This window comes from Pagrus major, chromosome 13 (genome assembly GCF_040436345.1).
Source record: "Pagrus major chromosome 13, Pma_NU_1.0".
NCBI lineage: Eukaryota > Metazoa > Chordata > Actinopteri > Spariformes > Sparidae > Pagrus > Pagrus major.
In genome coordinates this window covers 26,667,051-26,680,788 of record NC_133227.1, presented here as the reverse complement: position 1 = coordinate 26,680,788, position 13,738 = coordinate 26,667,051, and the positions used below count along the sequence as shown (strand labels likewise).

Genomic DNA, 13,738 nt, shown 5'->3' with positions numbered 1-13,738 from the left:
ATACAGAAAAAAAAACAAAAACAGAGGAAGTAGATTGGACTATGCACCTCTATTTAAGTGTCTGTTCATCAGGCCTGGGTCAAGCAGCCCTTAAAAAAAATCACATGTGATGATTTAGTAATTTGGAGACCGGACGGGCGGGGTCGTAGCTGCAAGAAAGCTGAGAGAATAAAAACAGAGTCCTTTCTTGTAGTTGACCATCGCTGTCCCACTCGTGGTGACTCAAACAAGTTCAAATGAGCATTAATTATTGGTTCAGACTATTGAACCCAGGGCTGATGGTCATGTGGTCGTACTGAGAGAAGGAACATGCTCAGTAGTAGTCGTGTAGGAGTTCAAACAGTGAAGCTTGCCAAATAAGGAAGTTTCTAGACATACACACATCACTTTTTTATATATATACTGTATACGATATAAAATATGTATGTATATATATGTATCTATGTCTTACGTCGCTTTTTCCATAAATTTTTCTAACCTTTTATTCTTTTTTTAAAGATTTTTTTTAACCCCTGAGAATACCATGGACTGCTTTAAGTACAAAATACAACTCTCTGAGAGGACAACAAAAAGTCTTCTTTTTAAAAACAAATTTACAAACAACTCAATTCAAGAACTCAAGAGCGCAGGCCTCTGAAGCTGATTATTACATCGTCGTCATTCATCTAACTGGAGAACGGGCGCAGCAGAGCCGTCAGGTACCAGAGTTTGCCCACGTCACACCTTAGTGGCGGCCATGTTGGTGCTGTAAACCTGCTGTGAAACGCTTAGCTGAAGAAAACAGTGTTGGGGCTTCTCACTACGCCGATATCAGAAATTGCATAGATACACATGGGTGATATACAGTATGACTAACTCGCTTCTCTTGATGCTTGTCGTCTAAAAACTGCAAAGACAAGAGGCGAATGTTTCAGGAAAAAAGTGTTAGAGAAACTTTAAAGCTCTGTGATTGTAATGTAAGGACTGACGACTACGTTATCGATAGGCTATCGTATCTGGATTTGTGCCCTGACAACTATCATTTAAAGATAGGACGATTTTACAGCAGCAGCTTGACTTTATCTTGGAGGTTTTTTGCAGGTTAATAAACCAAAACTAAATATGAGTTCAACAAAAAATACCACCCTCAGCAATAAACAAGAAAAGATCGTTGTTTCTCAGATTTGTTCGGCGTTAACTCTCCTTCCAAACAAATCAAGAAAGGATCTCTAATAAAGAACATAAACCCAACATATCAGACGCTGTCGGCGTTACCTCCGTCTTTGCTCGGTTGTGTGCAAGTTGGCAGGGGTGGAGAGAAAAAAAAAATACTGGGAGAAAGGCTAATCCCACTTTCCCAATTTTGAATCGATTTTTCGATTTGGAAATGAAATCGTGACACTTTGAGTTGAGATTATTTTGTCACGCTTTGTCCGGTTTCGTCTCATCGATTCATCAAATGCCAAATGAGGACGGTTTGCAGTGACAGGGAGGCTTCTTCTGTGAACTTGCACATAATTTAGGCACATTTTTACTTGTGAAACTTGAATAATGAAGCATCATTGATTGATACGACTGACGTGACCTGACTGAGGAAACTGACTCTTCAAAACACAAAAATTGACAGCTAGCAGGCTTCTCCATGTGTATCTATTGTTGCAGCGACATGACGGTCACAGTGTAACCTGGCCAAACTCGGCTTATCTACGGCTCTGGACTGCAGCGATCTCGTTAGTAGGGGGGGCGGGGGGCACAGAACAGTAGGCAGCTCTTTGCACTGATAGTACGGAGTGGCTCTGCTTTGCTATTTGTTGCAGATACTTTGTTGATTAATGGCAAACGCTGCATTTACATCCTTGTTTCAGGCACTAGACAATTGTTTAAGGTGACAAGGAGCCCAATGCTGGCTACGCTCTGTAACCAATCCGAGAGGGATTTCCTTTTGGTTTGATTGTTTTACAAATCCGATTGAGAAACGACTGATTGATCTACTGATTGTTTGGTTGAGTGATAAAGGTTGTGGGGGGGTGTTTGAGGGGAGGTAGGGGCACAGGGCAAGCGACAGAAGGCACAGAGTTTCTACGATGAATTTTTCTCCAAAGATTCAGGCTAAAACATTAAAACAGAACTCAGAATTAGGAAGAATTTGAAAGCAGCTGACAAAAGTCAGATCGAAGATTTCAACGGCTGTGATGTGAGAAAAAGGGATTTGCTTATAGTAGTTATGTGTGTCAGTATGTCTTGTGTGTTTGTGTGTCTCTGTGTGACAATCTGAATGAACACCAGGGTTGGGGTCAGCTAATTAGCAATTCAAAAAAAGAGAATAGTTGGAAATCTGTGGGGGTTTTTTTTGAGTCTGATGATAAATTTATCGGCTTTAGTCGAGATTTTTACAACCGAGTTAACATGATGAGAACTGACCTCAACCCCGAATGAGCATTATTATACACACGAGTGCTTACATTACAGCTCTTATGACTAGCTAGTTGTGCTTTTTCAAGGCTGAATACATGTCGTCCCATGTCACCATCTGTACATATTCAGACCAGCTCTGGTGTGAAATTGTCTTTCCACTGAAACATATTCAAGAAAACAAGGACTCATTGGATGCATCTCAAGCCATAAAAGACCGAGAGCGAAGCAGACCCTGAAACCAGCTTGAATTATAATAATAATAATAATGCCCCGAAGTGTTTGTTCCCATGTGTGGCAGATACCACAGACATGAGCCCAGAAATGGGTACTTCAACGCCCAGAAACAAAATGAATCTGAAATACGAAACAAAAAAAAGACTAAAGGTAATGTTTGTTTTCCTATTTGTTGAATGTAACGGTCTTGTGGTAAGCTGACGAGGGTCCGGTGGAGAAGCTTTACTGTAAGACAGGCAAACAGCTACATTCAAAATTCACCCCAAAAAACAAAGCAGGTAAGAGCTGAAGAGATTTTCCACTGGTAAATGTGACTGGGATTTGGTTGAACAAAAGCCATACAGCCATGTTTAGTATACTGGGCACAGATGGAGAAACAATTAGCCAACGGGACTCTGCTTGGATAACTGTGTGTGTGTGTGTATGTGTGTGTGTGTTAGTTGGAGTCTCAGTGCTTTAGGACGCCAGCACGCTCCTTCTCAGCAGGTCCTCGTTCCCAGAATGCAACTGCGGCAAGCGGAGTTTGCGTCCGCCAGAGCGTGTGTCCGTATCGCTCTGCTCGCCATCAGAGAAGTACCCATCAGTCTCGGCAGCGTCCAGCAGGGATGTTTCCTTCCCTGTGAGTGGTAGGTCCACAGACTCCAGCCCTGATATGCCTCCACCTCCGCTGAAGCCCCTCCCTCTAGATTTTCCCTGGCGGGACAGGCGGAGCCGCGGCGCCCCGCCACGAAGGATCACCCCTGTGTCGGGCACCGTGACCCCAGGGCTGGAGGCCGGTGGTGGAGACGATCCAGCCCCTGATGCGACACCATTCCCTGTGTGGATGCTGTCCCAATGGCTGGCGTCCTCCGAGATGTGACAGGAATCCATTTTGGAGATGGGCGGTTGCGGCGGAGGGTCCCTGTGCAGATCAGAGCTCCTGGTCTGGTGGTGATGGAGGTGGTGGTGCAGGGTCTTGGAGGAGGCCCGGGACCGTTCCAACTTCCGACCCACATGGCTGGACTTTTCCTCCGCCACGCTCGCCCAGAGGCTCTTTGCGGTGGAGGCGCTGCAGGCGGCGGAGGCAGCTGCTGCAGACAGGAGCGTCTGGGGCTGGGTGGGGGTGGTCGGCTGCGAGTGTCCACGGGAACGGGGCTTGTTGCTCCCTCGCGGTTTGCGGCCCAGCTGAGGTGTTTTCCAGGTGGACTGCATGGAGTTCTCCATCATCAGGTTCAGCAGGCTCTCCTCGCCCTGCAGGAGCTGAATGAGAGCAGGAGAGGAAATTAAAGAGGAGATGAGATGATGAGAATTGAAAGAGAAGAATCGGTTCATGTTTTAAGGATGCCTTCAGGTATCAGACTCTAAAATGTAATGCTTTTATGGCCCTTTAAAGATCATTTTTCACCCAAATTTAAGACGCATTTTTGGACAAACCGTCTTTTTCTTATTCAAGCATTGCAGGGAAGTAGTATATACAGGATGTGTCCTGTGCAGAGGCAGGTGTTGTAGGAATATGGTTATGAAGTGAGGGTTGTTGTTTTACATTATGCCAACAGGTGAGGTCTAAAGATTTGTAACAAAAATCTGGACTCAGAAAACCTTGAATCATTTTGACAAAAATATGCCAACAGAAAACAAAAGCTAAGAATAAAACTTGTGGTTTGTAATGATTAAGACCTCGATAAGTCAAATGTACAACTATTAAATGAATTAAAAGGCCTTATATTCTGATATTTATGAAACTGAATTAAGACTTTTTTTTGTTTGTTTAACGTAAAATCTTCTGGACACATTTGAAAGGTTGCTCGTTGATCATAACAACAATAATTTTTTCTTGCTCTCTGGTTTCTGGTTCTCACATTCTTACTGGCAATATTTTGGAACAAAAAAACTCCCCACCCACCAACACCATCACCACCAACCATCACCACCACCTACCCACATTTCCAACAGCTCAACAGTGGAAGATGTGAGCACCGATGTCACAAGACATTTTGTTGTCAAGGAAAAACATCTAACGACAAAGCTGTTATGCTGAATCCCTTCACGAAGGCTTTCTGTTGACCTTCCTGTTGTAAGTAGGAAGGCTATCGGGTTTTTCATATTAACGTCTCATTCGGTTTTTTACTGAAAAATGTTCCTGAACACATCCTCTAACAATGGAGTTATATCATGCATTCTGGTTTGAGCCCCCTGCCAATCAATACACAAACAGAGCACATTCCTGAGGAGAACAGCGGGTCAGCCACAGTGCAGCTCCGCTCCGACCATCAGCTCTCTCATCGAACTGCTCGACCCGCAGAGGACAAGTGAACAAAAGCTCTCACGACTCCACTCGTATGAAGATTCAGTCTAAAAGGTCCACATCCAGAGTCTACGTCAGTCTAAATAAAAGGTGGATGTGGTTTCAAGTGTGGAGGCTGAACTCTTCTGTGGGTTTGTGACATCTGACCCGAGTGGAGAACTTTTGTGTGGATGTTTTTTTCAGTTTGGGAAACTAGAAAAAATAAAAAAAACAGGCAGTATGAGCTGGTTTTAACAGTGACTACGTCTGTATGAAACAGTTAACTTCCTGTAAAGACGTCCAGCCTACACATTTTTCAGGTTTAAGCCTGGCTTTTTAACCCTTTTGCCCCTTTGGTCAAGTTTTCTGACGAGGAACTTTATGTAACTTCGGATGTCCGTCTCAGTCACGCCTGTGGGCAGGATAGTTTCTTGTTTGGCTCCTGCAACTAGCTTTTCTCCACCGGTGAAGTGGACTGTGATCCAGTTCAAGAGGTGATGGATAGTTTGACGCTGCTGCTGATTTCAGCCTTTTGAATTTTGTAATTTGTGCTGCCGTTCACCGCCAAGAGCCAAAACCACAGCTCTGTCTAATATAATCCTCCTCCTCCTTCAACTCTCTGATCTGTGTGCTTTCTGCACGTACTGACGCTGAAATTAAGTTTAGCTCGTGGATCATTTTTTATTTTAGAAGTATTGAATGAGTAAAAAAAAATCACTCCATGGTGGCATCTACTGGATATATTAGTTATCATTACCTCCTGCTGCTGAAGCCTTACCTGATCAGAGAGCAGGCTGCCGCTCTTGTCTCGATGTTGGGCGCCCAGAGCCCACTGGCTCAGCATGTCATCAGCGGTGATCTGAACCGACTGTGCGAGCCAGCTGTCGAACAAAGAGTTGTCCAATGGGAAGGACTTTGACAAACCTGGAGGAAGAGGAAGAGGGAGGAGGAAATGGATGATATCAAGACAGAGACGGACGGAGAAGAGGTGGAGAAACAGTGAGAGTAAAAAAAATGGTAAGGGATGAAGGGAAGAGGGAGAGAAAGACAAAGAAGAAAAGTGAGACGTGCTGCACATTTCTCTTAATAAAACAATACAGAAAAAGTTGTATAAGAGTCAGGAGAGTTGAAGGGAATTGATTCGCAAGCATGAGCACCAAGGCTTTTCAACCAAACCTTAAATACTACAATTCAATAAAGGTGCAACATGCAAGAATCAACCACCTGTTGAAATCAAAACAAATAGTGGGCAACCGCTTACTGCTGCTAGCTGGGGTTAGGTAGTTAGCTCAGTTAGCTGTGCAGCTAGCAGCCTGGACTGGGCAAGGAGCTTTGGACTTAGCATGCTAACTTCAGTTTATATCTTTGCAACACAATACATAGACACCATAACATCAGAACTGTTCATATTCTGTTGTTTGTTTTAATTTTTTTATTGTTTTCAACTAAAATTCTTGCATATTGCACCTTTAAATAAAAGGGTTGGCTTAGTCAGTTCACTCAAAAGTGACACTTCAATTCAAAAAGTAATGATTGGGCTTAATGTTAAAGACAATTTGGATGACTTTTCCAACGTTTAAGAGTCAAAGCACAGATCTAACACAAAATAATGCAAAGTTAGACAAAAAATGTGAAGTCTTCTTGCAAAAGAGGGATGCACATGATCACATGTCAGCTAACGTCTATAAAGTACAGAGATGTTTTAAATCCCAGCATCTTCCACCTTTGTGCCATAAAGCAATAAAATCTACATATAATCTGGTGGAAATCAACATTTAAAGGCAGGTGGAGGCTCCATCAGTGACATGTGTGTTAATTATACCAACATGTCAAAAATGAATGTAATCAAAAATGTAATGTAACATCTCCAAATTGATGTTAATCTCTCACATCGCACCTGTAAATGTTTTAAATACAGGAAATAAAGAGAAAGAGAAAAACGACACAGTGACATTTACAGAATAAACACCCAATCTAAACACATAAATAATGAACATATAAACCCATTTTACAGCAGAAATCCTGTTTCCTGTCCAAGTCCTAACACTGTGATGTGTGTGTGTGTGTGTGTGTGTGTGTGTATAATTAGGAGATTTTCATGGCTCCTTTTCTATCATTGTGGGCTGTGAAAGTGCTGCCAAAGCACTGCATGTCTGTCTGTGGCATTTTAGTCTTTGTTACACACACACTCTCTCTCTTTCTCTCTCTCTCTCACACGCACACACACACACACACACACACACACACACACACACACACACACACACGATGCAGTGAATACAGTGAGGTTTAAGGAGAACAGAGAATGGGGGGGTTGTATCTACCAGCTCATGCCCTTCTTCTCTGCTGTTCCCACAGAAGAGGATGCCTCACATCTTTACATCCCCTAACACTCACAGATACACAAAGCATCACATTAACACTCATCATTTGTTGGATTACCATCTTGCACATTTCAAATATTCTTATAGTGCATACCGTGACCTTTATGAACATTACCTGGTGGATACTTTGCACAATCCTGCACAAAAATACTGTTTGTTTGTTTTTATTTCGTATTTATTTCATATTTTATTGCAGACTGTTCATTGCTTTTTGTCTGTTTGTTGTTATGCAGCAAAACACCACAAAGTCCTCCCATGTGAAAACCTACTTGGAAAGAAAACCTGATTCTGAGTTTGACATTAGTTTGAATATCTGGGGTCAAGGATGGTTTGACAGCCGTTCACTGACTCACAATCTCGTATTGTTTTTTTCTAAAACCTTGTGAAATTTATTTAGTTTAAGCCTTCGACAATTTTTAGTCACAAAAGTTATAATTTACTTAATAATTGAGAACTAAAACTCAAGTTTTATTAGATGGAATACACGCTTGATATGTGGTTAAATTACTAAAATAATGTTTTGCAGATTGCTTTTTGCTGATAAAGGAGAGTAAAAGATATTTTGCAAATTTGGAGCCGAATCCGAAGTGCAATGTACCAACTGTAGCTGCAAGCCAGCTAGAAAAACACACACAGACCATGAACTGATCAAAACAACAGAAAATTCCCTCCAGACTTTTTTTTTCATAAAGCATGAATTCTTCTTCTTGAAACATTTTATGTTTAATGTCCAATCGCATCTTTCCATTGACTTTATAAACTGTCTCCAAAACTCACTTTGCATTCTGTTGGATGTCTGTAATGTTACGTTCTTTAAAGATGACAAATCAATCCAAAATGATCTTGTGTAGGAACGCCAGATAGATGAATGAAAAGAAGGTCACTCCTGTTACTCCATGCCAAGGAAGTATTATAAAGACAACGTTTCAATCCAACTCGGATCTTCATTCGGTTCAACTGTTTGAAAAACCACGCACATATCTACGCAACATGCACACCGATAGGCTGACGAGCTCTATGATGGCAGGTGTGGGGAATCATCCAAACAAACTGAGTAATAAACATCCAAGAAACAGAAATAATAAAAATCCACGTATCAAAAATGTCAAACATGCATCTTATATATAAATAAATGCTATGTCAAATCCAACCTCCCGTGAATCATGATTCAAAATTACCTCCATTCACAAATATAATGAGGTTAGACGAGAGAAATCTTCTTTATTAAACTTCTGTGGCGTGGAGGTCAGTGTGCAGGCGTTACCTTCTTGTAATTGATGGGATAGCCTTGCACCTACACGATGTGGGTATAACCCGCCTCTCCTTCAAACAGATAGAAGCACATAAGACCTAACCCTAACCCAACAATCTGTTCTTTTAGTTTCTTATAAAGTGGATGTTTACAGAGAGTGGGATGATAACGACCTCACCCACTCACATGATGGCAATTTTGGACTTTGGACTATAACCAGCCCGCTCTCTTATTTTTTATGAATAACTGTAACACATAGAAATAAGCACAGAAAACCCCGTCCAAAGTCTAAAAGATTTCAGTCAGCACATTGAGCTTGTGGATGAAAATCAATCGAGGCTATTTCCTCTGGTGAAAAATATGTTTTTGTGTTAAAGCAAAAACCTTAATCATGTGCACAAAAATCAAAATGATCTTAGACTCTGGAGGGTGTATCATCTAGCGAATGGAAAAAATAATGAAATTTATGGTTCTCAATTAGCCAGAAACAACCATTAACCTCTGCACAACAGCACTGGGAGTCTGTATTACCCACTTTGGAGAGCAACTGCCTCTTAACAACCCATAGCACCACGTAAATATCAGCATAAATTAATGCTTACAAAACAAACACATTATGACAAAATACAGATAAGTGCACACAGATTCTCTCTCTTAGTTTCTCTGCTTTTTTCCAGCTTCACTGTAAATCTTCAGTGCCTATAATGATCTGCCAAGCAGGACAGCAGGAGGTGCTGTTAGGGTGGCTTTAACACCAGCTATCCTCCACACACACACACACACGCACACACTCACACACACACACACGCACACACATACACAGACCGAGCCGGTCGTTTCCATGACGCAGCATGTCTCTGCAGGAGTCGAGAGAGCTCTGAGGGAGGGAATAGGTGACAGAGGGAAGAAAAAAGAGGCAGTGAAGAAGTGTGAGGAAGACAGGAGGGGATGATAGAGGAGAGGGTAGTTCAGAGAGAGACGAAGGCAGGGAGGGAAAGCTGAAACATGCCACTGTAGTCTGCAGCTTTGTTCAAATCCTATCACATATTGTACATCCCGACATTATTATTTTCTTTTTTTTTTTACTACACTGCAGCTGTAAGAATATAGAAACAAGACCAGAGTCTGCAGCCATGCTAGCAGCCCTGTGAGACTGTACTGAGTCACAGCAGTGATCTCAGCTAAATGCTAACATCAGTATGCTAACATCCTCACATTGATAAGGTTGACATAATGCTTACCACATTCACCATCTTAGTTTAGCTTGTTAGCATGCTAATATCAGCTAATTAGCACTAAATACTGCACAAAGAGCAGATGAGGATGATGGGAATATTTGATGGACTGATCAATAAATCATGAAGGTTGCGTCAGTTCATCTTGAATGGGACATGAATGTGTGAACCAAATATCATCCATTAGTTTTCAAGACATTTTACTTCAAATCAAAAAAGTAATCCTGATGGTAGCACTGCAGGAAAAGTAGCAGGATCATCAAAGTCAGTAGGATGCTTCCTCTGGTGATCACGTCTGTCATGGCATCTTGTAGTTGAGAATATTTGTGATCGGTTATGTATAACGCTCTTTAGGTTAATCTGAATACAGACACACTGTCCGCTAACGCCTCTGCTAGAGCAGTCTGAGGTAAAAAGTACCTCATTAAGAGTGAGCGCCCTGCTGCCATGTGCGAGGATGACTCGCAGCCAAAGATCATACCGCTGCAGGCTGACAACATCACCCAGAAACTGAAAGTTCGCAGCAACTCATTGAGGCAATTTGGCCCCGGACTGAAATAAAAGCACCTCCTGAATTACATGTCTTTTTGCTTTTCTTTTCTTAAAAACGAGTCAGGCAAAATGAACTGTCCCTAAATGAAATATTTTAGTCTGGTGCGAGGACCACCACACCTAGAGCTGCTAGCGTGGCTAAACAAAATATTGAGCAATATGCCACGTTAAAAATCATCCACTCATGTCACTTTTTTGCTGCCGTTGCCCCACTTTACATTCATTGCAGCATAACTGGTGTTTCTTTGGACTAATTTATTGAGTGTTCAGCTGACATCGACTTTTTTTTTCCATATTTAACATGTTAAAACTGCAGAACATTGTCACTTTCACTCAAAATCAGTTTACAGTACAGCACATAGAGTTTTACAATCCAAGCCTCCGGCTGGGAAAAATCTAATATTTTCTTTTCTTTATCTTTTATCCAGTGTAACTGTTTTGATGAATTAGATGTAATGCTGCAATCGTTCTGTGCATTTACTCTGATCAATAGTTCTGGGATTTACTTTCAATAGATTATGAGATGTGATTGATGTTATTAATATTTTTTATTTCATTTTATTCATACGTGGGACAGTCATGTTAAAATCAGAAAAAGGATCCTAAAGGCTGAGTTAGATTTAAATGTCAGTTAAGTTTGGTCTCAAGTGTTCTGGGATGGGAAGAGATAACTTTAGACTTCAGAGGGAGAAAATGAGAGCAGTGTAAATGTTTTTCTTTCTGAAACTACTTTATGCATTTTAAATGTAAATATAATGCAGAAAAAATATATAGCACTACCAGAAATGAGTTGTCTTTAAAAGCTTAAATATGCAAGAGGAACCATAAAATATTAATTCCAGTGGAAGCCGACTGATGATGGAGCCGTGTATCTTTTAAACCAGATAACGACACTGACTCCTTCTTCTTCAGCAGCAGCTAACAGGTCCAACTAATGGGACAATGTAGGCTAATACTACGTATCAATAGCTGCTGGTGCCGTCTAAAGCACCTGTTCAAGGCGACAACGTGACAACAACAGTGTAGGGAACAGTCGACCTCGGTACCAGCGTACACTAGTCTCACATTAATAAAAAGCCCCAGGATGGCGAGCAATGATTCGCTAGCTAGCGCTACTCAGTCAGCGCGTGGTAAGGAATGCACTAGGAGCAGGACAGGGCCAAGACCGGGCCTGTACACGAGTGAGAGCGTGTATGTGTGTGTTACTAAGTCCAAAGCCCTCACTGCAGTCTGATGATTGTTCTCCGGTGCCAAACGTCTGCCTGGAAACTCCACCGGAATGATGGAGAGAGAAACAGAGAGACTGTAACAGAGTTAAGGTGCAAGGAGGAGCAAGAGAGCAATCAAAAGACCCATCAGAGCGATGAAGGAGAAGCACAAGTGCAGCAGGCGGAAAAAAGAACAAACTGAATGCCTCAATAAAGACGTGGATTCACAGAATAGGAGACGATAATGGAAACCAGAATAAAATGCTCAGCATGAGTCAACAGAAATGAACCTGTCAGAGCTGTTCTCTACAACAAAAGAGACATTTTACTTTCCTGTCTCTTAAGATATTGGCGTCAGAACGATTACCTACTATTCTTATCTGTTATGTGGCTTCATTATTTTTTTTGACCACCTCAGTTAAATGTCAAATTTTCAGATTTTCTTTACTCCATTTCGTTGTAATGCTTAAGGAAAAATCCACCTTTTTACACATTTAATCAGTGACAAAAACAGGAATTTTTGAGCCTGTTTGTTTTTTGTTTTTGGCGAGCCACCACGCAGGACTCAAAGATACATATTCCCTCAGTAACAACAGCCTGAAAACACCAGAGTGCACCGCAGCCATGACTCATAATGCTTTGAGTGAAAGGCACTTACTGTCACCATCTGGAACAAAAGTTGAAGAAAGGGAATCACAAAAACAGCACAACATCAAGTACATGCAAGCACTGGTTTACAGTAGCTTACTGTGCATCGGAAACAGGGAATTTTTTTAAAGTGCTTTTTATATATTTTTTTGATTAAATTGAATCTGCAGTCCCTTCACAAAGCAGCACCTGATTTTGACCTCTCTCATTGTATTGAAGTCAACGGGCATCTGCTTTGGTCAGAGGTGTCCTCTGTAGAAACAGATTTTCTTTGCAGGTGATTTTTCAGGTATTATTTCAACCACGAATTTAACTGCTGAAATATAAACTTGCTTGAATGTCCTTGAGGACTGTTTGTCATTCTCCAAGTGGATAAACTCGAGGGCTGCTCAGAAAATGTCATTCTGTTTGATGATCCGCTGAAATTAGTTTCTGTACTGAATAAACTCTGAGCAGGCAGCACTTTCAGAACTATGTTACATTCAGTGTATACAATGGCTTGTTTACAACAGGTTTGTAGGTTGTAGGAGTCGTTTTCTGGGTTCCTACGTTCCCCAGTTCATATATAGTCCTCCGTTCCTAGAGTTAGGGTTACAGTTTTGACCCGGACACAATGGAAGGGTTAATATATGCGGACAGAACAAAACAAGTGGTCAGAACTAAACAAGGGAACATAGGACCTTGGGAACATAGGACCTTGGGAAATTAGACCCTGGGAACATAGGACCTTGGGAACTTAGACCCTGGGGACATAGGACCTTGGGAACTTAGACCCTGGGAACATAGGACCTTGGGAACTTAGACCCTGGGGACATAGGACCTTGGGAACTTAGACCCTGGGAACATAGGACCTTGGGAACATAGGGCCTTGGGAACTTAGACCCTGGGAACATAGGACCTTGGTAACATAGGACCTTGGGAAATTAGACCCTGGAAACATAGGACCTTGGGAACATAGGATCTTGGTAACATAGGACCTTGGGAAATTAGACCCTGGGAACATAGGACCATGGGAACATAGGATCTTGGTAACATAGGACCTTGGGAACTTAGACCCTGGGAATATAGGACCTTGGGAACATAGGGCCTTGGGAACTTAGACCCTGGGAACATAGGACCTTGGTAACATAGGACCTTGGGAAATTAGACCCTGGAAACATAGGGCCTTGGGAACTTAGACTCTGGGAACATAGGACCTTGGGAACATAGGGCCTTGGGAACTTAGACCCTGGGAACATAGGACCTTGGGAACATAGGATCTTGGTAACATAGGACCTTGGGAAATTAGACCCTGGGAACATAGGACCATGGGAACTGAGACCCTGGGAATATAGGACCTTGGGAACTTAGGACCCTCATTAACATAGAACTTTGGGAAATAGGACCCAATAACAGGACCAATGGAAAATATAACCTAGGGAACTGACCACCCTAGGGACATAGGACCTTGGGAACATAGGACTCCAGGAACATAGGTCCATGGGAAAATAGTACCTCTGGAAATTATAACTTTAGGAACATAGGACATTTGGAAAGCTTTGGAAAAATTTAATCCTGCAAACTAAGGA

The 13,738-nt window shown here is 41.9% G+C and overlaps 1 protein-coding gene across 1 annotated transcript in view; it reads right to left on the bottom strand.

Annotated features, from left to right (window-relative positions):
- Positions 1–583: 583 nt before the first annotated feature.
- jade2 (jade family PHD finger 2) overlaps positions 584–13,738 on the bottom strand; it is a 184,861-nt gene continuing 171,706 nt past the window's right edge. Inside the window, exons 13-14 of the mRNA XM_073479370.1 lie at positions 5,670–5,815; positions 584–3,867 (exon numbers count right to left, since the gene is read on the bottom strand). Coding sequence (XP_073335471.1) covers positions 3,085–3,867; positions 5,670–5,815 — 929 coding nt within the window. The 3' untranslated portion in view covers positions 584–3,084. The remainder of the gene's footprint in view (positions 3,868–5,669; positions 5,816–13,738) is intronic.